Below are 24768 nucleotides of genomic sequence, written 5' to 3' on the forward strand. Positions count from 1 at the left end.
AGTTACAAGCACCCAAAGTTTACGGTGCTCAGAACAATGCACAGAGCATTCCGAACTGTGGAAATAATAAACAAAAGCACAATTAAGTTAAATTTCGCATTGACACACACGTTACAAACAAGTTATTTTTAACAAGCACGTTACAAATAGGTGTGTTCTAATATAGTTTTACGTTATTGATGTTAGAACTAACATTAACGACTTTTATGGAATTAGGTTAATAATAGGAACTGCGATGTTACGTTTGATTAACTGATAGGCAAATTTTAGGTAGGTACATAGGTGGGTAGGTATTGTTTCTGTAGAAGTATTTTCAGGAAACTAGTATGACTCGTCGTAAAAATATCAAGATGAAGAGAAGATGTTGATGCGTCTAAATCATGCCAAGCCTATCTTTGTATTATACTGATAATGATAATCAACTGTCAATGTCATAATAATATTTACCAACATGTTTGTTTGTTTATTTTAGTTTTACTTTTTAAATTATTTTTCATCGTTAACTTTATTTTGTTTTAGGTTTACTTTTAGTCAGCACATGGGTATATCTTTATGATTTGATAATGGTCTTTGGCTAGCATCTGTGGTTGTGACACCAGTAGAGTAGATTAAGTAGGTATTTTTGTAAATATCTTTTAGTAATATACACGTATGAGCAAGTCAAGTTGCGCTCGAACTTTTTTTATCAGTATACTGTGAAACTTGACACCCAGAGATGGGTAGCACTTTCGACAGGTACTTTTTGGATAGTACGCACTAAAGCAGTATTAGCTAGGTATGCAGTCGTGGTTAATGCTATTTAAGATGTAGTACTTAGTAATATCTGATAATACAGGGTGGAAAAAATTAATGGGCTCTGGAGGGAAAGTGCCTTAAAACCTTAAGTAATATGAGCTATCATTTTACTTAAATGAAACATTCTATTATTTTTAAAAAGAAACAAAACTGCATTTAAAGAATTTTAATGTTTTTTCAATTTCGCTTGTCTAAAAATGTTCTTGTACTAAATATTCGATATTATGAATATTTTTTACGACAGACGAGTGTAAGACCTAATGTTTCTTAGAGAAATGTTATCATTAACATGAACTATATCGACTAGTACAATAAAATAGCGAGTGTTTATTTTTTGGAATTTTTAGTCGGTTCGATTCCCGGGCGAGACAAGCTAATTTAAAAAAATCTTTAAATGGCGTTTTGTTTCTTTTTAAAATTAAAATAATGTTTCCTTTAAGTACAACGAGCTAACTTAAGGCATTTCCCCTCCAAGGCCCATATTTTTTTTCAACACTATATGTATTTTAATATATTATTTATTTCTTTTCCTAATGCCGCCTTACATCGGAACTACAGAAAGAAGAGGTACAATTTTTCTAACTAATATAAATGAGTTTTTTGTAATACATTTGAAACTGTACCGTGGCTTTGTGTGGTCAGGCTTCACTGTGTTCGGAAATGGCTTCGGAGCTGCGGTCGGCGCTCAAGTGTCCAAGCGGCGCGGCGGGGGGCAACTCCTCAGGCCCAAGGGATGGGGCCTCCTCTCCATATCTGCACTATGGCTTTAGCACCAAGAGCCAGCTTCACTAGCGGCCAACATCCGCCTCCTCGTCCCCCAGCGATGTGTAGGCGATCAAGGACTTGCGACAGTGACTGTGACCACCTGATGAGCTAGCACCGTTCTAGTGTGACATAAATGATTCCTTTCTAACTAGCAAGTGTAAGAGGGCATGCTTTATATCAGACACAAATACGGTGTTAATTCGTCTGAATCTTGTAAATATCTAACTCATATCTCGATAGTACGTATTGAATAGCCGTAAGGGTGTAATCAATGTTAACGTGACAATTTTTTTAGCAGAATTGAGAGTCAGACTTTATCATCGTGTAAAAAGTGAAGTAGTTTAATTGAATATGAACTCGTTTGAAACGTTGGTTGTTTTATTTTAGAACGTTAATTTATTGAAATGTTTATAAATGGTTTTTGACTTTTATACGCCAGCGTGGGTAGTAGCGCCTTATAAGGCAAGACCATTTTCACATCCTACAACTTTTGTGTTCGTGTTTAGTGTTTTCTCTAGAGAAAATTGTATTGCTTTCTGTCGGGAAAAGATTCTAAGTAAAATGATATAAACACAAATGTTCTAGCATGTAGACGATCTTGCCTGATTAGAAAATGTTCCTCTATTGATTTAATCGAAATGTTTGAATAAGATTTTGTCTTCAGATAAAGATAATAATGATGTTAGAAGGTCAAGTAAAGTTTTTTTTTATAAAGTGTTGTAAATAGATACAATAATACTGCCATTTTTTGTGAAAATATTTGATACTATAAATGTGGTGTGGATTACACATTAAAAATATGGAATAATGCTCTTTCATCGACTTGTGATAATTAATGTTTATTTACTTATCTTTGCAGATAATAACATTACCTATACGGTTTGTCAGAAAATGACATGCTATAATCTTGATGATAAAATATAATCATAGAGCTATATTTGCCAAAACTTAGGCCAAAAATACGTATGTATTTGCACATTTTTTCACTTTATTGCTTTATAAGTCGATAAAAAACTGTACAGGACTTCACCAAATGTTGGAGTTGAAATAGTAAATAATTATGTGAATTGTTTAAAGTAATTTCATAATCAAACAATTTTGAATTGTATAAATAAACTTCATACCAAATCTTTTTTGTAATTTGGCTTAACTCAGTGCTACGTCGCCATCCGTATGTCGCGGCGGTACACACCTATTCAACTACGGAACCCTAAAAAAGATTGGTGATATGATTATGATACTACATTTATTCATAAATGGTCATACTGGGTTCTAACAAAATTTTTGTCTGAAATTTTATTTTTATTTTCAAAACAGTTTTTTAAGAATTATTATGCTGCCACGATTCATACATTTTACCGGCCATCACAAATCGGACATTGGTGTCGCTCTGAATTAGACCCAAATTAGAAGTAACTTTAGAGATACGTGTATAAAAGGAGCAATATATATATGATTACACATACAATAAAATGACCACTAAATTGAAATAATGTAATAAATTATTAGTGTTACCCGACTTATTAATAAAAGACAGGTTGCGGTTTGAGACTTGATTGAATGAGCAGATAATATTGTAGGTCAATGTACATAAAGAATATAAAGATATAGGTATAAATAACGATTGAGATAAAACAATTTGTAACGAACACACTTAAATCTAACTACCACTACGCAGTTGTCATTAAACTTTAGCCTAATAATTGTGAAACTTTAAAATGAACGCCTAATCAAACAGACGGATCGCAAAGATTTGGTCAATATGGGAAAGTGGTAAAAGCAATTTGATGATCTGCTTAAATTGTGCCAAAAAAACTCTTTGACTAAATTTACTATGTATAATAATAAGTTTGTAAGTTTACGTTTCAACCTCAATTTTAAATTAATAAATACTTTTAATAATGTTTTTAGTTTCATTTTATAATAATAACGATTGAGATAAAACAATTTGTAATGAACAAAAATTGTTTTAGCAACGATAAAACATTTTATACGTCAAATTATCGAATAATTATAATCGTAAAATGAATGTATGTTTATAAAAAAATATATAAAGTAAAGTTGATTGTTGTTGATTACGACCTTACGAGAATATACTACAAAAACAAAACAAAGTTTAGAAAGTTTATCACATGACAATGACAGCTTAATCCCTAGTCTCATAACCAAGAAAATGTGTCTACCTTTTAAACGTTTATACAGCAAACACAAATATTACCAGTAACAGCAAAACACCCTGAAAGTAATTCATAAAGATAATTACTCCCAGATTTCTCTAGTACGCTTGTAACGGCTGAACTAATAAAACTCCTGAATATAAAAATAAGAAATCAGGTAAAGCTAACCCAAGTTTATAGCGCTTTTACTACTTTTATACGATGTAGGTGCGCAAAACTTGTTTCTGTGTTCATTTATACGAGCTCGTAAAAGGTTACCTATCAAATATTGCCTTGTCATGATATAAACAGCCTTTTACTTTATTTTAAGTGCACTGCTACAGGTCGTTACTGTGCTGTTACGTACTGGAAATGCTGTATGAAACCTTTAATTGTTATTTCATTTATTGGTACAGTAAACAATCTAACTGCAAAAAAAGTCACATTACGTTTTGGTTTTCGTGCCATTAAAATATTGTGTCATGTCTACTTCAGCTTTCTCTGTACGAAAAATACGTGATTCATTTTGAATAGTGAAACTTGTCACTACGCCAGTTTGCATAATATATAAATAATCGCCATGTAACTAATGCGGTCTTGTAAGTAGGTACTCTTAATATAGTTAGGTCCACAGAAAAAAACACCAGAAACAAACAGCACAACAAACATCAAACAAAAAAAAACAACAACAAAAAACATACATGATACACATTTTTCCCTATTCGGCACTGTACTGTATTCTGTCTGCAAATACTCGCATTATGTATTTTTCGTACAAAAACTAGATGCAAATTTAAAAACAAAGCTTGCAATGTTTTAATTTGAGCATTGTCTGTAAGGTCCCAGGGGCACAATAGAAGCCCACGTCCCGCCTGAACTGATACGAATGTATGATAGCCCCGGGTGAGAGTGTTCGTTACACTTAGTGATGTGCGTGGAAATATTCCCCTGATTCATCGAAAAGTGGAACATTGAGCATTTTATGCAAGGTCTCAGGGGCACAATAGAAGCATACGTCGCTGAACATGAGAACTACGGGTTCGAGTGTTTATTAACTTCGTAAGTAGTTAAACTAGGGAACAAATCAATTTACTTTATTTAACATTTTTGATTTGTGTTTTTAAGTTTATACCTATGAATTACAAATAGAAATAGATGCCTTCCGGTGACCGAGGCCGGAATCGAACCGGCTTCTTCAACTTACACGGCTAATGTCCTGACCACTAGCCTCGTCCTGCTCAATGTGATTCCTAAAGGACGTATTCCATTTTTAACAAGTTATGAATGAAAAGAGGTTAAAGGTTGAGGTTACATCGAAATTTCTATTTTTTTTTTACTTAAAACGTGAGACAAAGGAAAATCAACTTTACTTTCCAAATCATTATGTACTGTCCGCGCGCGAATTCCGTGCACGGCTGAGGAATGTTAGGAGTCATGACAGAGTGATGGTGACTGGTGTCATTTTGTACTCGTAAGTACGGGCGCGGCGCACACTCCCCCACTTCCTCGACCTCCGAATGCACGGAATTGGCGCGCGGACAGTATGTATAGTATGATGGGCAGGAAGAGGCTACAGGGACACAGGGACAGTACCTGTCCCAAATTCTCGAGTAAGTATGTATTCCTATGCAATCTTTAAAAGGCTAGGCGACTTTGACCAACTCTAAAGGGCGAGCCGTACACGCTTGCCCCTTATATACGAATCCCTTAGGGGCTGCAGTCTATACAACCAGGGAACAAATCAAAATATTTTAATGAATATTATTTGATTTGTGGGCACGTGTGTTTTGTTTTAAGAGCCGTACGATGGGAATATCTTCCCTGGTCTGTAGAATATTCTTGTAGTTTGTAACAATTAAGTAGTCAATGTTCATGACCGTATTCCCAAAAACATATTTTGCAAGATACTAGGAATAGCAAAGTTGCCAAAAATAATACAATACAATACAAATACTCTTTATTGAACACCTCAATGCAGAAAACAATATAATGAGAATACAGTAACAACTCAAGAAGAGGTAAAACAGAGGTAACTCATAACTTTTAGAGACGAATAATTATAATTGTGTTACAAAACAATCCAAAATACTGACCTTTCAAACAAACATTTGAAGCATGAACGTTTAGAAAATTAAGGTCCTCAACAATCGTTCGAGTTGCATAGGTATTCCGGGAACGGCACAGCACTAGTTACACTTCGTATATTTGGTGGGACAAAGGCGTATCTGGCTAGAATGGTCATAGTTAGGCCATTGTCCCACCAAGTTACTACATGTTGTTTTGTCTGAACAGTGTGCTTCATTACACAAGCGTGGATGTTACTCCAATCTCTCATCCAGTCGCAGTTTCAGTGAAACCTGTGATGAGTGTGGTCTCCAATTACGAAGGATTATCCGGGGGCACGCCGTGCCCCCGCCAAGTCGAGTATTATTTATTAATCGTAGGTCTCGCTACTCTGCTTTCAGTTTTAGGGAATTTAAATTTAGATTAAGGTGACAGTCCATTTCCAACTGCCGTTGCGACGTTACTGGTGCGACATTACTACAGCGCGGACTGCTGCTGTTGCGGCGTGCAGTCGCAGCAGCGTTTGTTAGTTGTTTGTCAATGTCATATTGATATATATGCGTCTAGCGTATGCTTGCATGTGTGCGTGGCTGCGCCCACCACGATACCTATACGACAATAAAGCAGTGCATAACTAGCTACCGGTTGTTTCACTTGTGTCCTCGTCTACGTATCTAACAGTGGCGACGAATACCCACATAAAAAAAAAAAAAAAAAGTAACATGTCGACTGGATTATTTGGAATTTTGACCAGTTTTGACCACAATGGACAGGAGTGGAAGACATACAAAAGTCGCCTGACACAGTGGTTTGTGGCAAACGACATCACCGATGTGACAGACGCGACTAAAACAAAGCGGAGAGCTATATTGCTAAGTGCACTCACGGAGGGTACGTACAGACTCGCTGCAGATTTGGTTTTACCTAAGGATGTACAAACGGTGCCCTACGACGATATCATAAATAGTTTGGATACCCATTTCAACCCTAAACAAGTTGGGTTCAGCGAGAGGCATAATTTCTACGCAGCGGTACAACGAGAAGGCGAATCTCACTCGCAGTGGGCCGCGAGACTTCGTGGTCTGACGTCGCTTTGTGCCTTCAATAATGTGGAAGAAACGCTACTCGATCGCTTTATTATGGGAATGAGGGCTTGTTACGAAAAAGAAAAGCTCTACGCGCAAGATTTGGCTGGCCTTACACTTAGCAAAGCTGTGCAGTACGCCGAGAATGTTAGCACAGCGCGTGCAGCTGCCGCCGCCAGCGCGAGCGGAGCTGGCGCATCTGCCGCGGGCGCCGCGGCGCGGGACCCGCTATTAAAGATTTCACGCAGTGCTAGTGCCAAGGGATCGGCCGCTACAAAGAGTAGCCTGTAGAAAAGCCTAAGTGTACCATATGCGGGTATACCAACCACAAGACCGCGGAGTGTCAGTATAGTGATTATGTGTGTAAGAAGTGTAACGTTAAAGGCCATCTACGTAGGGTGTGTCCATCAAAAGTGAATTACGTAGACAATGGAGCCGGAGACGAGGACTTCGGGGACGATGGTGAGGTATTTACTATACGTTCCTTGCGGGGAGAGCCAATGGTAGGCACTGTAACTGTTCGCGGATCAAAATTAAATTTTGAGATAGATACCGGTGCCGCCGTAACTGTAATTTCAAATAATATTTATAAATTATACTTTAAAGATGTGCCATTGGGTCCGTTGCGAAGAAGGCTGGTTACTTATAATGGCGATAACATCGCATGTGTAGGCGTTGTGCGGTTGCCTGTGTGCTACGATGACTACACACATTCGTTAGACATACATGTCGTACGAGACGACGGAGTGTCTCTTCTAGGTAGGGATTTTATATCAGCCTTTCAATTGGAACTTGTACGAGTTAATCACTGTCACCAATTGTCTTCAGTTGAACAGCTACAAAAAAAATTTCCTAGATTATTTTCAAATTCATTAGGCTGTTTCAATAAACACAAAGTCAGGCTGAGACTCAAAGATAACGCGAAACCGGTTTTTATTAAAGCGCGGCCGATCGCATTTGCAATGCGCGATAAGGTAAACAAAGAAATCGACCGGCTAGTACAATTAGGCATTTTAAAACCCGTAGACCATGCCGAGTATGCTTCGCCAATAGTCCCAGTGTTAAAACGGAATGGCAGTGTACGACTGTTTGCGGATTATTCTGTTACTTTAAATAAGCAATTGATAGTCGACCAGTACCCCTTGCCAACAGCAAAAGAATTATTTGCAAAATTATATGGTGGCATTAAATTTACTAAACTCGACTTATCAATGGCTTACAACCAATTTGTTTTAGATGATGAGTCACAGCCGTACACTTGCATAAATACATCTCGGGGACTATATATGTATACTCGTTTGGTGTTGGCCAGCGCGCCGGCCGTGTTCCAGCGCGCCATGGAGGGCGTGCTAGCCGGCATGGAGGGCGTGCTGTGCTTGCTCGACGACGTGCTCGTCACGGGCCACGACGACGCCGAGCACGCGCGCAGGTTAAACGCCGTGCTCAATAGGTTGCAAGACGCAGGATTGACGTTACAACAAGAAAAGTGTGATTTCTATAAAGATGAAGTTAGTTATTTAGGCTATGTTATAGACAAAAACGGCTTACATAAGTCACCCGATAAGGTCGAAGCGATAGTAAAGGCTCCCATTCCGAATAATGTTAGCGAGCTCCAATCATTTTTGGGGTTAGTAAATTATTACAGGAACTTTGTACCAAATGCGTCGTCAATCTTGTGTCCTCTTTATGACCTTTTAAAAAAGGGGTCTAAATGGCAATGGAAGGATGCACACCATACCGCTTACATGGAGATAAAAAAATGTATGGCATCAGATCAGGTTTTGGCTCACTTCAATCCGGGGGCTAAGCTATTTTTGACAGTCGATGCTGGACCCCGGGGCCTTGGTGCGATTTTATCACAACTGGACCCCGGAGGCCAAGAGAGGCCGATTTCTTTTGCCTCAAGGACATTGTCGGTAGCCGAAACACGATACTCACAGCTTCAAAAGGAAGCTACTGCTATTATTTTTGGTGTGCGTCGCTTCCACCAATATTTGTATGGAAAATCAGAGCCGTTCGTCCTTCGCACAGACCATAAACCCCTTGTATCGATTTTTGGACCATATAAGGGTATTCCAGAAGTGACAGCAAATCGCCTCCAAAGATACGCAATATTTTTAAGTGCGTATAATTATTGCATTGAGTATGTGCGAAGTGCTGACAACAGCGCTGATTTTTTGTCTCGCGCTAGTCTCCCGGCGCCGGCGCCGGCACCTGCGCCGACAGACGAGCGCGCGGCCTGCGCGGGCGCGCGGGGCGCGGCGCAGGAATGTGCTGATGATGTCGGCGCGGAACCGTGCGATCGCGCCGCTTATGTACATTTCGTTCTAAGTGGTAGTCTGCCTGTCACCTTCTCGGACGTATGCAAAGAAACCAGTAATGACGTTATTTTAGTTAAGGTACGTAAATATATAATGGAGGGATGGCCAAACAAAGTTAACGATTTACAAATTAAACCTTACCACTTATGTCGAACACAGCTATCATACGAAAACGGATGCATTATGAGGGGTCATAAGGTTGTAATTCCAGACACGTTACGTGAAAAAGTGTTGTCGGAGCTCCATAAATCGCATCTAGGTATAGTGAAGACTAAGGCGGAGGTAAGGTCTAGATTTTGGTTTCCGGGCGTGGACGAAGCAGTAGAACGAATGATAGGGTCTTGCAATATTTGCATACAGATGCGACCAGCGCCAGCCCGAGTCAAGCCCGTTCCGTGGACACCGCCTAAGGAAGCTTGTAGTCGTGTCCATGCCGACTTCCTCGGCCCAATAAATGGTCGAATGTACCTAGTGCTGGTCGACGCGTTTTCCAAGTGGCCAGAAGTGTACGACATGGCCAACACAACTACATCCACCGCCACTATCGATAAATTGTATGAATTTATGTCCAGATTCGGTATACCGCTAACTTTGGTAACGGACAATGGCACAGCTTTTTGTTCCCAAGAATTTCAATCTTTTTGTATCCTTAATGGAATTAAGCATGTCACGTCACCGCCGTACCATGCTGCAAGCAACGGCCAAGCCGAATCATATGTGAAAATAGTTAAAAAAGGAATACGGTCTAGTCTTATGTCGAGCAGTAACGTTAAACAAGCGAAAATGGAACTTTTAAAATATTTGTTTGATTACCGTAATTCGAAACACACTACCACTGGGTTCTCCCCCGCGCAATTAGTCTACGGACGTAAAATGAGGTCACGTATAGATCTATTATCCCCACCCTCACCGCTGCCCTCGTCTGCGGCTCCAAAGTCTGATAAGCCCGATGTTCAGTGCTCACAGGATAATAATAATGTAACTAACCGGAAACAATTCGCAATTGGCACCTTTGTACTCTATACGAAAAATGTAAACAATAATAAAATTACGTGGAGTAAAGGAACGGTAGAAAAGCGAATAGGAAAAGTTATGTATTTAATTAAAGACTGGGATTCTCAAATAAGTTATCGAAAACATGTAAACCAACTAGCATTGTATAAAGGTTACCTGGGAGATGCTAATGTATGGGACTATGACGATCACGATATACTTACGCACTCACCGCCTGCGCCAATTTCTATTTCGTCGTCGCCGCCGCCGCCGCCGCCGCCACCGCCACCGCCGCCGCCGCCGCCGCCGCCGCCGCCAACGCCGCCAACGCCGCCGCCGCCAACGCCACCGCCGCCGCCAACGCCGCCGCCACCGCCGCCTCAACCGTTGATGTTGCCATCGCCTCACCAGAATGAGTCAAGCCATACTCACCCCGTAGAGGAAGACGAGGAAGAGTTTTATGAGGCAGAATCCGACAATAGGCCGCCAACAGGCGAGACACGGAGAGTGAGGCGTCCCCGTCCCAAAATAGATTTTAAAAAATATTACTAAATATTTGAAATTAGGTTAAAATATTAATAGTTTAATAGGTGGAGGGATGATATATATGCGTCTAGCGTATGCTTGCATGTGTGCGTGGCTGCGCCCACCACGATACCTATACGACAATAAAGCAGTGCATAACTAGCTACCGGTTGTTTCACTTGTGTCCTCGTCTACGTATCTAACACATATTATGAATAATGTCAGTGTCAGACGTATAAACAAAAATACTAATTTACATTTGACTCTTAGAAAGTAATTCACTGCAGGATGACAAAGATAAAAGCAAACTTGGCTGTGAGTTGCAAACTATTTTCACGTAGAGGTTGCTTACTTACCCTTTCGATATAATTTTTGAAATGTGGGTACTGGGTGCGGTATACTAACATGTTCCATAATTGAAGACCTTGACCTCCGCGATACAGGCCATGCCTAGTGCGGGGTTCACTGCAATGTGCCTCTGTGAAATTGTGTTCATTGTTAAATAAAGATATTTTTTTAATTCATGAGTTTTGTTGCTAAGTATTTTTTTATCACATCAAATTTCTCATCTAGCCCCGTTTTCCTCTAGGAATATTGATATGGAATCTTTTAAAAGAGATGCGTAATAACCTAATTTAATTAAATTGTTCGACAACGAAACGAGGATAAAACTTTCTGCTATGTTACCAGTTTTTGTGAAGTACGTTTCAGAAAATGCTTGAATGATATTTTGGTATGTTTTGGTTAAGGATGACACGCTAAACCGGGACGGGCCCGGGTCGAGGCGTCCGACATGTTATTTTCTATGACGGTTGATCGGTGATCACGTGGTGCTTTCCATAGAAAACAAGGCGCCGGAAGCTCTGGCCCGGCGCCGGCCCGGTCTAGCGTGAGCCATCCTTTATGGATTGGTTTTTAGTTAAAAAGGCATTTATATTATCTATATTATTGCTGCTCCTACTTACATTGTAATTCATGTAGGAAAATAGTGTGAGTATTTAAATTCATAACATAATTATTTCAAAATTCCAAATTCAATTTTAGACAACTTAAATACGATTAAATAAAACTAAGATTTTTCTGTGATAAGTGATCTTCTAAACTCCATTTGACGGAATTTAGGGGTTAGCAATGTTAGCCGACGATGCTTTTGAAATCAGACAAGGGGATACGAGGCACTGCTGGCTATACCGCAGTTGTTGTCCCGGTTCCGTGCCATCTTGATATATCCATTGCGACCCCATCTCTTGCCCCAGGAGTTCTTCACGATCCAGTAGTCACCTCCGTTCGCGTCCGTGCCGTATCCCACAACTAGAACCTGTGGACATGGGTTAAATTTAATGTGCCATTATCAATTTTGTCACCCTTAAAAAAATCTCCATTGTCTATAGTATCTATCTTTCTATCAGCCAACAATGTCCTTCCTCCTAGGGACTTTCATGTGGTCATATTTGTTCAACTTTGGGTTTCTATCAAGTAGTACTTTGCTGTCGATACATATATTATTATGTGGATTGAAGGGGGCAAAAATGTAAAAACCCAATTTACGTGTAAGGGAGGTATAATAAACTAAATTAAATTCTGAGCCCCTTTGTACCTTGTAACAGAGATTTAAGTGTATGAAATTATAAACTGAAACCGATGCCGTATACTAAAGAAAAAATCACCAAGTCCTCCGGTGGCTTCCCGTAGTTTGACTACCTACTTTAAAAAAGCACAAATGAAAATATTAAATATTAAATGATATTACATTACCGCGAGGTGAAGATTTAAGTGGAAAGTAATAAGTGCTTCGTGAGTGCGGGCCAAGTTATGTTTAATCTACCCACCTATTAAAAAAAAAAAAGTGTTGTTTGGGCATCGAGATGGGGGATTCAAATGATGACGAAGCAGACGTTTATCGGCAGTTTATGATGGAAGTAACAGAGATACACGAACAACCCCAAAATTCGGAGCTGGTATGGGATACCAGTGATATGGGACTGGAAAATACTTTGTTTCCTGAAGAGAACCAAGGGAATAGTGCTGCAGCAAAGAGAGGCCGATCTAGTTCAAAAGAAGAAGATGAGAATGGATTTAGGTTGGTGGAAAAGAGGGGGAAAAGGTTAAGAGTGTTAACATCGCCACCAAAAGATGTAAGGTCAGATAAGGAACAAACACAAAACAATGAAATATATTTTGAGGTTGCAATTACAGCCAAAGAAGCTTTGCCAAAACAGATCGGAATCGCGAGGATTTTGAATAAGGAAAACATCACCGATATAACAAAAGTGATTTATAAGAGTCCCTACAAGATCCTGGTTCGCAGCACAAATGAAATATCTGTGTCAAAACTTATCTCATCTGAGACTTTTAAAGAAAAAGGATGGACGTGCCGGAAAACCGATGAAATAATACAAAATCATGGCATTATCAAGGAAATAGATTTGGATGAAAAAGAAGAGAGTTTAAAAGATATTGTGCAAAGTGAAGTAGAAATTATGGGCATAAAAAGACTGAAGAAGAAAAATCAAGAAGGAAAATGGATTGATAGTGAAACAATTAAAATAACCTTCAAAGGCAAAACTTCACCCCCATATGTATACGTGTATGGGACAAGGATGAAAGTGGAGCCATTTATTTTTCCCGTAACGCAGTGTTCAAAGTGCTGGAAATACGGACATATGAGAGTATTCTGCCCATCAAAAAAAGATGTATGCCCAAAATGTGGTCAAAACCATGAAAATTGTGACACAACAGAGTATACGTGCGTAAACTGCAAAGGTAATCACATGGCGATGTTTAAAAGGTATTGCCCAACATACGAAAGAGAAAGATCAATTAGGGATATTATGTATGAACAAAAATGCTCATATAAAATAGCGCTGTTGAAATATAGTGCGAAAACTCAAAATATCAAATCAACCGAGAGTTATCAGGAAGAACGAGACAAAAACAAAAGTGATGTTAGTAAAAAATCTAGTTAATAAAATAGAAGGTTATTCCGATTCAGTTAAGCAAAGTAATATAACAAAAACCAAGGAAGATGCTGAATCATCGGCCAAACTGACTGGAAAAGGACAAGAAACAAATATTGACACCAAAAGACCTAAAAGGAAAATAGTGAAATCCAATACTAAAGAAAATGGAACTAAAATAACGAACAATGAAGAAAAAGTCATGGAGGTAGATGAGGAAAAAGATAAGGTTACTAGACAGGGAAACAGTACGAAAGATCGAGATAAGAAGCTTCTAGTAAGATTATGGGAAAAGATAAAAGAAATTATATTTGCGGATTGTGAAATTGGAGAGAAGATACAAAACATAATACAGTTAATAGTTATTGAAGCTTTAGATTATTTACGAAAGTATATAAATATGGGTATCCTGATGAAGTTTTTAGGTTCGAATCATAATGGATAGTTACAAACAAAAAACAAACCTGTTAAACATTATACAATGGAACGCAAATAGTCTACGACCGAAAATACACGATTTACAGTTGTTACTAAATAAAGACAGAATACACATAGCTCTTATAAGTGAGACGTGGTTAAGCGAAGAAGACGTTATTAAAGTCAGCGGGTATAACATTGTGAGATTCGACAGGGATGATTCGTACGGCGGTGTCTGTATGTTAATACATAAATCAGTAAAGATTATAGTCACTAACGTGTTCTTACACAATAAAGATATAGAAGTAATAGGAGTTAAGATCCTAAATGTACCAGGCCTTCAATATATTGTTAATTTATACTGCCCACCTCGAATTAACATGACCCAAAATGATTGGGATCAAATTTTTAGTTTGCATAGTACAGAGACTTTGGTTACTGGGGATATCAATGCTCACCATTTATCATGGTCATATAAGACTGATCGAAAAGGAGAAATTGTTTACAAATCAATGTTTGAACATGAATACATATGCATGAACGACGGAAGTCCTACTAGGATCCGATTAGCTAATGGTATCCTACAGCAGTCTTCTCCTGACACAACGTTTGCTTCCCAAGATATTGCTGTTAAAATAAACTGGAAAGCAACCAACGAAACTCTTGGAAGTGACCATATAGTTATTAAAGTAACGTTTGGTTTTAACAGATCTGGAAGCTATAATAAAAAGCGTAATCTTAAGGAAGCGAAGTGGAAGGACTACAGTGAAGACTTAGAAGTAGCTTTTGATAATCCTGGCGAATTTGATACTGTCCAGCTATGTTACGACTATTTCTTGCATAACATAAATGCGGCGGCTGAAAAAGCAATCCCATGGATCAAATACTGTACTGAGCCTAATAGAAAATTTATACCGAAACCATACTGGGACTCTTCTATCTCTAAAGTAGTTGCCGAAAGACGTCTAGCGTTAGCTCAATTAAGGCGAAACCCAACTCCAGACAATTACAATAGATTACAAAACAAAGTGATACAGGCCAAACAAATAATCCAACGTGCACGCTCCAAGAATTGGTCGGAATTTTGCTCGAGCATAGACGAAGAAAGCTCTCCAACTGAAATGTGGCGAAGGATGAGATGGATGAAGGGTAGCCGATCTTCCGGTAGTGGTGTGGATCCCGAAAGAGCCCAAGAACTTCTTCGCTCTCTTACTCCTGATTCAGCTCAAGAAGCACCTCCAGAATTTTCTGAGTGTTCAAATGGAAATTTGGACAGAGAAATTACTTTGGCTGAGCTAGAAAACGTCTTAAGGAAAAAGGACACCGCTCCGGGAATGGATAATATATCCTACTCTATGTTATTTCATCTTCCGACAAAAGCAAAACTATTTTTAGTTCGATTATATAACTGGATTTTACGTGTAGGAGAAGTTCCTAATCAATGGCAACAAGTGAGAGTGTTACCCATAGCAAAACCGGGTCGAGATCCAAACCTTTCTTCTTCTTTACGTCCGATATCGCTTATATCCTGCCCATGTAAAATTTTTCATTTAATTATTATGAGAAGGTTGGAATGGCATTTTGAAAGTAAGTCATTATTTCCGCGTGGTACTACCGGTTTTCGACGTGCACATTCGTGCTTAGATAATTTATCTAGTTTAATAAGTCACATCCAAATTGGATTTTCAAAACAAATTCCAACCTTAGCTTGTTTTGTAGACATTGATAGTGCGTACAATAACGTGAATGTTAAAACTTTAGTTCAGATGTTACATAGTTTAGGCATTGATCGAAGTCTCTGCGTTTACATTTGGAACTTTTTGTCTAATCGTCAATTAGAAATGGCAGGAACTTGTAATCAAGTAAATGTTAGATCCACGAGAATAGGTTTAGCCCAAGAAGATCCTTTGTCGCCTTTACTGTTTAATATTGCCACTATAAATATATGTAGAAATATTCCTAATGTAGCGGTTTCGCAATACGAAGATGATTTTGTGCTGTATACATACCTTGATAACAGTGAAGCAGAGAAAAACTGACTAACCTTTCCACAGATTTAGATAATATTGGCTTGTCACTCTCGGAAGAAAAAACTAAAACATGTATTTTTAAAAGAGGAAGGAAAAGAAAAGAGTTTAAGATAAAAGTGAAAGATAAAATCATCCAAAATGTTAACAAAATTAAGTACCTAGGACTTTGGCTTGATACAGGGTTAAGATGGACTAGTCATATTAGAGAAACTTGCAGTAAAATATACAAATTTCTTAACATTCTAAAGGTTCTGGCTGGAGCATCTTGGGGAGTTCACCAGAAACATCTTCGTAGATTATACATTTCTTTGATTAGAAGCAGGATTGATTACGGGAGCTTTTTGTATGGTACTAGCGCTAAGACCAATTTAATGAAATTGGATGTTCTTCAAAATCAAGCTATGAGAATATGTGGTGGTTTCATTCGAACTACGCCCATTCACGTGATGGAGAGTGAGCTATGCCTACCTCCATTAAATATCCGAAGAGAATGGTTAGCGTTTAGATATGTACTTAAAATTTCTACCATAGATGAAATTAATTTAAAAGGTAAATTACACGAACTAAGTGTGATATATGTACTTGGGGGTAGACGCAACTAGGTATGCAAATATTATGTGGGTAATTGGGCAAGAAAACCAGTTCTGAAATAAACGCCGTTTGAACAACACCGTGTTCCGTTTCTTCACCCTAAACAACCCCTATATACCATATTGGCGACGATTTCGAGTCTACGCGAAGTGTTACAGTGTCATTCCCAACGTAAATATGACCATCGGTAAATTAGAAGTGTTTAATGTTGAGTCGGACAGTTGGTCGACTTACGTGGAGCGGTTGGAACAGTATTTCATTGTCAACGAAACAAAGGAAGAACACAAAGTGCCTACGTTGATAACAGTTATGGGAAATCAAGCCTACGAACTATTAGTAACCCTGTGTACACCCGATAAACCGGCAAGTAAAAAGTTCGCAGATTTAGTGAAAGTGATGAGCGGCCATTTGCAACCAAAACCGAGTTTGTTAGCAGAGCGATACCGGTTTCGTAACAGGAAACAAAGGACGGGCGAATCGGTGGCGGATTTTGTTGCAGAGCTCAAAAAGTTAGCAAAGCATTGCGTCTTTGGGAATGGGCTGACAGAAAGTTTGAGAGATCAGCTAGTGTGTGGGCTTGGTGATGAAACAATACGGCAACGGTTGTTCACCGTAGATGATATTTCGTTTGACCGGGCATTACAAATGGCGGTAGCGATGGAGGCAGCGCAGGCAAACGCAGCAGCAGTAGTGGCGGATGGTCGGGCAAAAGGCTTGGAAGGCAGCCCGAGTACGTCGAGTGGTTGTCATGCGGTATCGGCACAATCATGGCGCGGCAAGAGAGCGATGACGTCATACCGGGCGACAAACAACAACGAGAAGCGGCCGCCTGGCAACAGCGCGTCACAACTTTTGGGGCCCAGGCGCCCGGGCCAGGCACCTCGAGATTGGCGCCGTACCGAACAAACAGCACTACGCACTTCATCGGGGGCGGAATGTAGTGTTTGTGGTAGGCCGCATGACTCATCGAGTTGTAAATTCGCAAACTATGTTTGTCGCGTGTGCAATCAGTCGGGGCACTTGAAAAAGATGTGTCCTAGGTTACAGATAGGCGTTAGTACGCACAAGAATGACGTACGAGACGAAGCAGACAGCGATTACAGCGATGAGGTACAGTTCAATGTTTTCAATGTAAACGATATTTTCCAGTGTAAGCCGTTCATGTTGCCAATAAAATTAGAGGGAAATTTAGTCGAAATGGAAGTTGATACAGGGAGTGCCATTTCTTGTATAAATGGGGACTTGTATTTAAAATTGTTTTCCCATTTACCTTTGCACAGAAGTAATATTGTTATGTGTTATTATACGAATGAGAAAAAGCAACCCTTAGGAAAAATCGTAGTAAATGTCATGTTTAAAAAGGTATGCAAGCCATTGGAATTGTATGTAGTGGATCAAGGCAAAGAACCGTTATTAGGGAGGATGTGGCTACGCGAGTTAGGGTTCAAATTGGATGAGTTGGCATGTCATGACGTCGAGGTCACTGCACGATTTGATTTGAATGAACTTAATTCCAGATACCGTGAAGTATTTGAGGAGGGGCTCGGGCGGTACACGGGTGGCGAGGTGAGTCTGCGGGTGCGTGAGGGCGCGAGGCCCGTGTTCCTGCGCGCGCGACCGCTGGCGTACGCGCTGCGCGAGCCCGTGGAGCGCGCGCTCGATCAGCTGGAGCGCGACGGCGTCATCACGCCGGTGGACTCGTCGGACTGGGCCACGCCGATCGTACCCGTCGTCAAGACGGACGGAACCATTAGGGTATGTGGAGATTTTAAGTCTACGCTTAATAAATGCCTAGAGGTAGATCGTTTTCCATTACCTAGAGTAGAGGATTTGTTAACCAAGCTAAACGGAGGGGAAAAGTTCACCAAAATCGACTTGTCCCAGGCATATGCCCAGTTTGTCCTGGATGAACACTCTAGAGCTTATACCGTTATCAACACGCACCGAGGGTTGTATAGATATAATAGGTTAATTTATGGGTTGTCCTCGAGTCCTGGCATTTTCCAGTGAAGACTGGAACAGATGTTTGCCGATCTTCCCAGAGTAGGGGTGTTCTTAGATGACGTTATCTTAACGGGGACGAACGATCAAGAGCACATAGAAACATTGCATAAAGTGCTAGATAGGTTGCGAAAGTTTGGCTTAAAAATTAAAAAAGAAAAATGCAAATTTTTCGCCTCGTCGGTCACTTATTTAGGGTATGTAGTGGATAAAGAGGGCATCCATACAAATCCGGACAAAATAAAAGCTATCGAGCAAGTACCTACGCCTACTGGTGTAACAGAGTTGCGAGCGTTTTTAGGTATGGTCATGTATTATGCCAAATTCGTTAAAAATATAAGTTCCAGGTTGGCACCTCTTTATGCTTTACTAAGGAAGGGAGTAAAATTTGAGTGGTCCGATAACCAACCACGGAAATACCAGTCAAAATGGCGCCGATGCATTGTCGAGGTTGCCGCGCAAAGGAGATGTTGGGGAGAAACAACCGGAGTGTACTTACATAAATTTTGTTAATGACTTTTTACCTATCACTCACAAACAAGTTTGTGAGGAGGTAAAAAAAGATATATTGTTGAGCAAAATCGTTTTATATTTACAGTCAGGGTGGCCTTCTCACAACTTACATGCCGATTTGCAACCCTATTTCATAAGAAAGAACGAGTTATACTTAGACTCTGGTTGCGTTATGTGGGGTTATAGAATTATTATTCCCCCGGTGCTTAGGGAACAAATCCTTCAGGAACTACATGTAGGACACTTAGGGATAGTAAAAATGAAGGCCGTGGCCCGAAGCTACGTGTGGTGGCCCGGTATCGATGCCGACATCGAGGCGTGCTGCGCGGGGTGTCACACGTGCGCAGCGGAGGCGCCGGCGCCGCCGCGCGCGCCGGTCAAGCCGTGGGAGTACCCCGGGGAGGTATGGACGCGGGTGCATATCGATTTTTTGGGTCCGTGTCATGGTAAAACTTTTTTGATTTTAATAGATGCGTCTTCTAAGTGGATAGAAGCTTTCTTAATGACTACCACTACGGGAGCAGCGGTTTTAAAAGTGCTAAGGGAGATATTTGCACGTTTTGGCGTTCCTAAACAGGTAGTTTCGGACAACGGGCCTCCATTTACTAGCAGGGAGGTGGATACCTTCATGCGATATTATGGTATTACTCATACTTTTACACCAGCGTACCATCCCGCGTCAAATGGAGCCGCCGAGACGGCTGTGAAGTTATGCAAAAGGGCGCTCAAAAAGGCGGTTAGAGATCAAGTAGACGTGGAAGAAGCTCTTCACGAATATTTGATGGCGTATAGGAATACTCCCCACAGCACCACGGGACAAACACCGGCCATGCTTCTCCAAAGGCGGGCATTGCGTTGCCGTTTGGACATGTTACGGCCCGGGCGCGGCCTCGAGCAGCGTGTGGAGGCGGCACAAGAACGGCAGGTGCAGCAGGCGGGGGGTAGAGATAGGGCATTTCGGATAGGAGATCTCGTGTGGTTTAGGGATTACAGCTCGGGGGAGAAATGGCTTAAAGGGAAGGTGGATAGCTTAATAGGTTCTAGGGCGGTGTTAGTGGTAAAGGAAAGCGATTTATCAACTAAGTTTAAGAGGCATGTAGATCAAATTAGAGCGCGATCCCCAGTTTCCGCGTTGGCGTGGCCTTGTCCGATGGACCATCCTGGAATCTCCCAACCACCGATACCACCCGGGCCGTCGTCCGTGCAGAGGCCTCGTCGAAATATACCACCTGTCGATCACTACGGTGATCCTCTTTTATATTAGTGGGTCTGCCACTATTTATTTTTGTATAAGTACTTACCTACCGATTGTATTAAATAACAGTGTAAAATAAATTAAGTATTTAGGTATAGCATAATTTAAGTGTAAGGGTGTGATATATGTACTTGGGGGTAGACGCAACTAGGTATGCAAATATTATGTGGGTAATTGGGCAAGAAAACCAGTTCTGAAATAAACGCCGTATGAACAACACCGTGTTCCGTTTCTTCACCCTAAACAACCCCTGTATACCATACTAAGTAATTTATGTGAAAATAGATATTGGACCAATAAAACCAAACCAATACTAGTAAATGTCAATAATCAACTGGCTCGTGAAGATATTCAAGGATCCCAAAATAATATTCTAGATATGTTCGAGTTAAACATATGGGTATCATATATAAACATTAAATCATGTATTGAATGTCACTTGACAGATATGGATATCCCAAAAAAGATTAATAATAGTGTACTGCTAAGACAGAAGGCATTAGAGGTAATAGGCTTAAAATATAATTCCTTTTATAAATTGTATACAGATGGGTCCAAAACCTCGGTAGGTGTTGGTAGTGCATTCTTCGATCCACAAAGGAAAGTTAATAGACAATTTAAGTTAGCTAAGGAGTCTTGCATAATGAGAGCAGAACTATTGGCAATCGCAAAAGCATTAGTTTATTACAATGAACTTTTGAACCCTCAAGATGTGGTTATTTTATCAGATTCGAGGAGTGCACTACAACACCTGGCTCGATGTGTCTCGGGCAACCGAGGAATGTCGATTGCCTACCAAGCACTGAAAATGATAAACGAGCTGCAACATAAAAATATATGTGTCAAAATTCAATGGATTCCATCACACGTAGGTATTAGAGGTAACGAAATTGTTGATAGTTTTGCACATGAATCCATTCATAAAGGAACAGACCTTGCATGTAAGCCCTATGCAACAGAATTAATACCGAAAATAAGGAACTTATGTTTAGAAAAGTGGAATAAGAAATTCGTAGAAGTTTCTGTTGTAAAGGGTATATGGTATAGTAGTGTTCAAGGACGACCCGGTTGGGTTCCATGGTTTGATGGTGCCAGACTTGCTAGAGGGACGGTAACGTGTGCACTACGTCTGCGTTCGGGACATATTCCGTGTAATACATTTTATCACCTCATGAAAAAAAGAGATACAAACCTGTGTGAGCATTGTAACAGAATAGAAGACCTAGTCCACATATTTATAGAATGCACTAGAGGCCAAGTCGAGCGGAAAAACATTTTAGGAAATATTTTGGACAGCGCATTATCCTTGAATAGCTTGCTTTCTCAACCGCTATCAGAAGGTGCTGAGAAAATGTTTACATATTATAAAAAATATCTGGAACTTAGGTCTGAAGGTTAGTTACACACGTGAACTCCCCTATGAGGCTGGCATCGTCACCACGAGTGTACGGAAGCCTCTATAAAAATTAAGAATAAAAAAAAAAAAAAAAATATTAAATGATTTTGATTTGTTCTCTAAAAGAATATAAAATGTATACGAGTATGTAGGTATGCCATAGCGGATGCGCCGCGAATGAACGATAGGACAGGCCACGGCGAAACTATAAATGTTCCTTTGGATATTCTATGCTTAAGCTTACCGCATGGTTGTGCTTGTTAGGATTGCAATCCTTTTCATAGTATACCCCGTCTCCGTAATGGTGGATTGACGGCAAAGAATTAATGGTTGCTGATATAGGGCCAATAGTTGCCACCGCCTCCTTTAACTTGTTTTCGTCCCTTGGAATTTTTACGTATCCTTTGTTGGTTGCGCCTAAGTTCATGGGGTCATATCTGTAAAGATTAAATATAGGATTTTAATAGTTCTCATGAGTTATGAAGAGTGAGGATAACGCTACTTATATAGCACTATTCTTTAGTATGTGTTTCCTCATGAAAGGAGCAGTTATTCGCAAAGACTAAAGATATCATGGAAACGTTTCTGATACGTTATAATACACCCTCCGGCATTTAGCACCCATTGTTGTGACAGTGGAGGTTGCATCGCTACAGGATAGATGGAATTGGTATGTTGTTAATACAGCCCAAGTATTATTTTACCTGCACTGGCCATTATTCGCTTCATATGGATATGAAGCTTCAGTATTGATCCCGCCATTGTCCTTAATGTACTGGAAAGCATTATTCATCCATCCGCCTCCGCACCCACGACATCTGTAGTTACTCGTGCAATCGATCAAGTTTTGCTCTGATAGAGATATCAAACGATTAGTCTTGATAAAAACTTGGCCCTCAAGAGCCCCCGTCTGTTAAGCAGAAAATATTACATTTGTAAAATACACTTGAATAAATCTGGCAAAAATTAAATTAAGTAGTGTACACCAAAAAAAAAAAAATTGAATTATGATGATAATAATAATGATTCCTTTTAAACTTCCTCATTAGGGTTATATAGTACTTGCAAAACCGTTTTGCATTTGTGTCGATTTTGAGCGCTAGATTGTTTGCAACCGAGAGAAGTTGAAACAATCTTTTTCTCAGTTGACCGCCTTCTATTGTAAGGAAGCTTCGGCCGCAAAATAAAAATATAGTATTTTATACCTCGGCAGTAGGTAGACGCTACTGCTTGTACTCGTATATCATATCAACGCCTCTGCCTCAAAACTCACGCTCCGAGCATGCACGCTCGTAGCTGACGACGACGACCGTCATACATTGGTTAAAATAATTGAGCGTGCATTCCGTGGCCCTCGGGCAGCAGGGGAGACAAAGTACAGGCCTAGCCAAGATGACAGTCGTACATTGACAAACGCCATACGAAAAGAAGAAATGCATTGGGACAACAGATACCACATAATGGAGTCTCAATTACTACAATACTACAATTACTGATCATCCTGGCTGATGGTTAGGCTTCGACACGTCGAAAAAAAACTGGTACTTACGGCGCTGAAGGCCCAGCAGGAGCCGCAGTGTCCCTGCGTCTTAACCGCAGTTACTGCTCCCCTCTCTCGCCAGTCCACGTAATCGGGAAGGTTCGCAAATGATGACATACGAAGGTTGAAAGCTGGTTCGTGTTGTATAAAATTGTCACTAAGGAGAAATCATTAAAATATTATTTGACACCCAGAGGCACATTTTATACAAGTAATAGCTGTTTATCTATCGTTTTTACAATTGCAAAATTCAATTCAAATTGAAAACCTCCTTTTTTGAAGTCCGTTAAAAATACCTCAACTTACTCGATATCGGGGAGAACACCGTACATATTATGCTCAAACTCGTCGTCATCCAAGTCAGAGTACTGGTTCAGCTTGAGTTTGTAGGAAACGAGTCCTTGCTCGAAGCGCATGTTGTGCTGCATAATCTTCAACTGATTTTGAACGTAAATTTGCAAGCGACGCACTTCTTCTACCGCAGACTTATAGCGTTTCTTGTGCTCTAACTAAAATTATAACAGGAGTTCATAAAAGCGATCCAAAACTCTATCTGCGCTATTCTGCGTTGCAATGGAATAAATATCGATATTTTTAGATTTAAAAAATCAAACATGCCAACACATAGACAGATAATCTTGATTTAAGATTTCGTTGGGTATTCACAGTAATTATGAATATTAATTTACCTTGAAATTCCCAAATGATTTCAAGTCATCTAGAAAGACCGCCATCGCCGAGGCCATTACAAATACAAGCAAGAAGGCACACTTCATTGTATTGCTGAAATAATATAATAATTTGAAGCATATTGACAATGTCCAAGACTCGACAATATAATAATAATATATGTTTAAAATATAATAGGTATGTACCAGTAACAAGACGAAAAGTATATACCTACCGTATATATTGAGCTGTAGTGGAATTATGTTATTAGATATGTATCGAATGTAGGTACCTCTTAATGTACTTATTTAGCAAATCACAAGGAAACAGCAATTACCCTAAAAATAATGTGTGAATCTAATGGGTAAGTTAGGTAATTAATAATTAAAATAAAGACCATTTATTTCAACTAATGGTTAGAGACATACCAGGGGTCTCCGCATTAGGCAACGCCTGTATCGCGGGAAACCAATTACAATTTTAATATCAAAACTATAAGTTACAATCAAGTCTAACATTTAGTAAGAAACTACTTACGGTACGGCTAGTACTATGTTATAGACAATTTTCTATACCTACCTACTTGAGTAGTTGTGCCCTCTGACACTGAAATAGTGACCGCTTCGTATCACAACCTACTTATATACATGTTTATTTTAAGTAGGTTCTTATTTGTCTTGTGTTCAGATAAAACA

General features: G+C 39.8%; 3 protein-coding genes and 1 pseudogene across 5 annotated transcripts in view; 3 read left to right on the top strand and 1 right to left on the bottom strand.

The window, feature by feature from the left end:
• LOC134744542 (glutamate receptor ionotropic, kainate 2) overlaps positions 1 to 2517 on the top strand; it is a 29997-nt gene extending 27480 nt beyond the window's left edge. For all 3 annotated transcript variants that reach the window (XM_063678361.1, XM_063678363.1, XM_063678362.1), the window contains one exon: positions 1438 to 2517. In XM_063678361.1, coding sequence (XP_063534431.1) covers positions 1438 to 1587 — 150 coding nt within the window. In that variant the 3' untranslated portion in view covers positions 1588 to 2517. The remainder of the gene's footprint in view (positions 1 to 1437) is intronic.
• Positions 2518 to 6498: 3981 nt separating this feature from the next.
• LOC134744944 (uncharacterized protein K02A2.6-like) lies at positions 6499 to 10981 on the top strand (annotated as a pseudogene).
• Positions 10982 to 11786: 805 nt separating this feature from the next.
• Positions 11787 to 24670, bottom strand: LOC134744640 (procathepsin L-like). Its single transcript, XM_063678529.1, has 7 exons — positions 24653 to 24670; positions 24094 to 24187; positions 23711 to 23913; positions 23414 to 23561; positions 22569 to 22774; positions 22109 to 22301; positions 11787 to 12022 (listed from the first exon to the last, which is right to left on the bottom strand). Exons 2-7 carry the CDS (start codon positions 24178 to 24180, stop codon positions 11861 to 11863), a joined length of 999 nt encoding a protein of 332 aa, XP_063534599.1. The 5' UTR covers positions 24181 to 24187; positions 24653 to 24670; the 3' UTR covers positions 11787 to 11860.
• On the top strand, positions 16825 to 19095 carry LOC134744573 (uncharacterized protein K02A2.6-like). Its single transcript, XM_063678420.1, has one exon. The coding sequence runs from the start codon at positions 16877 to 16879 to the stop codon at positions 18707 to 18709; it is 1833 nt and encodes a 610-aa protein (XP_063534490.1). The 5' UTR covers positions 16825 to 16876; the 3' UTR covers positions 18710 to 19095.
• Positions 24671 to 24768: the final 98 nt, after the last annotated feature.

This window comes from Cydia strobilella, chromosome 10, assembly GCF_947568885.1.
Source record: "Cydia strobilella chromosome 10, ilCydStro3.1, whole genome shotgun sequence".
In the NCBI taxonomy this organism is placed as follows: Eukaryota; Metazoa; Arthropoda; class Insecta; order Lepidoptera; family Tortricidae; genus Cydia; species Cydia strobilella.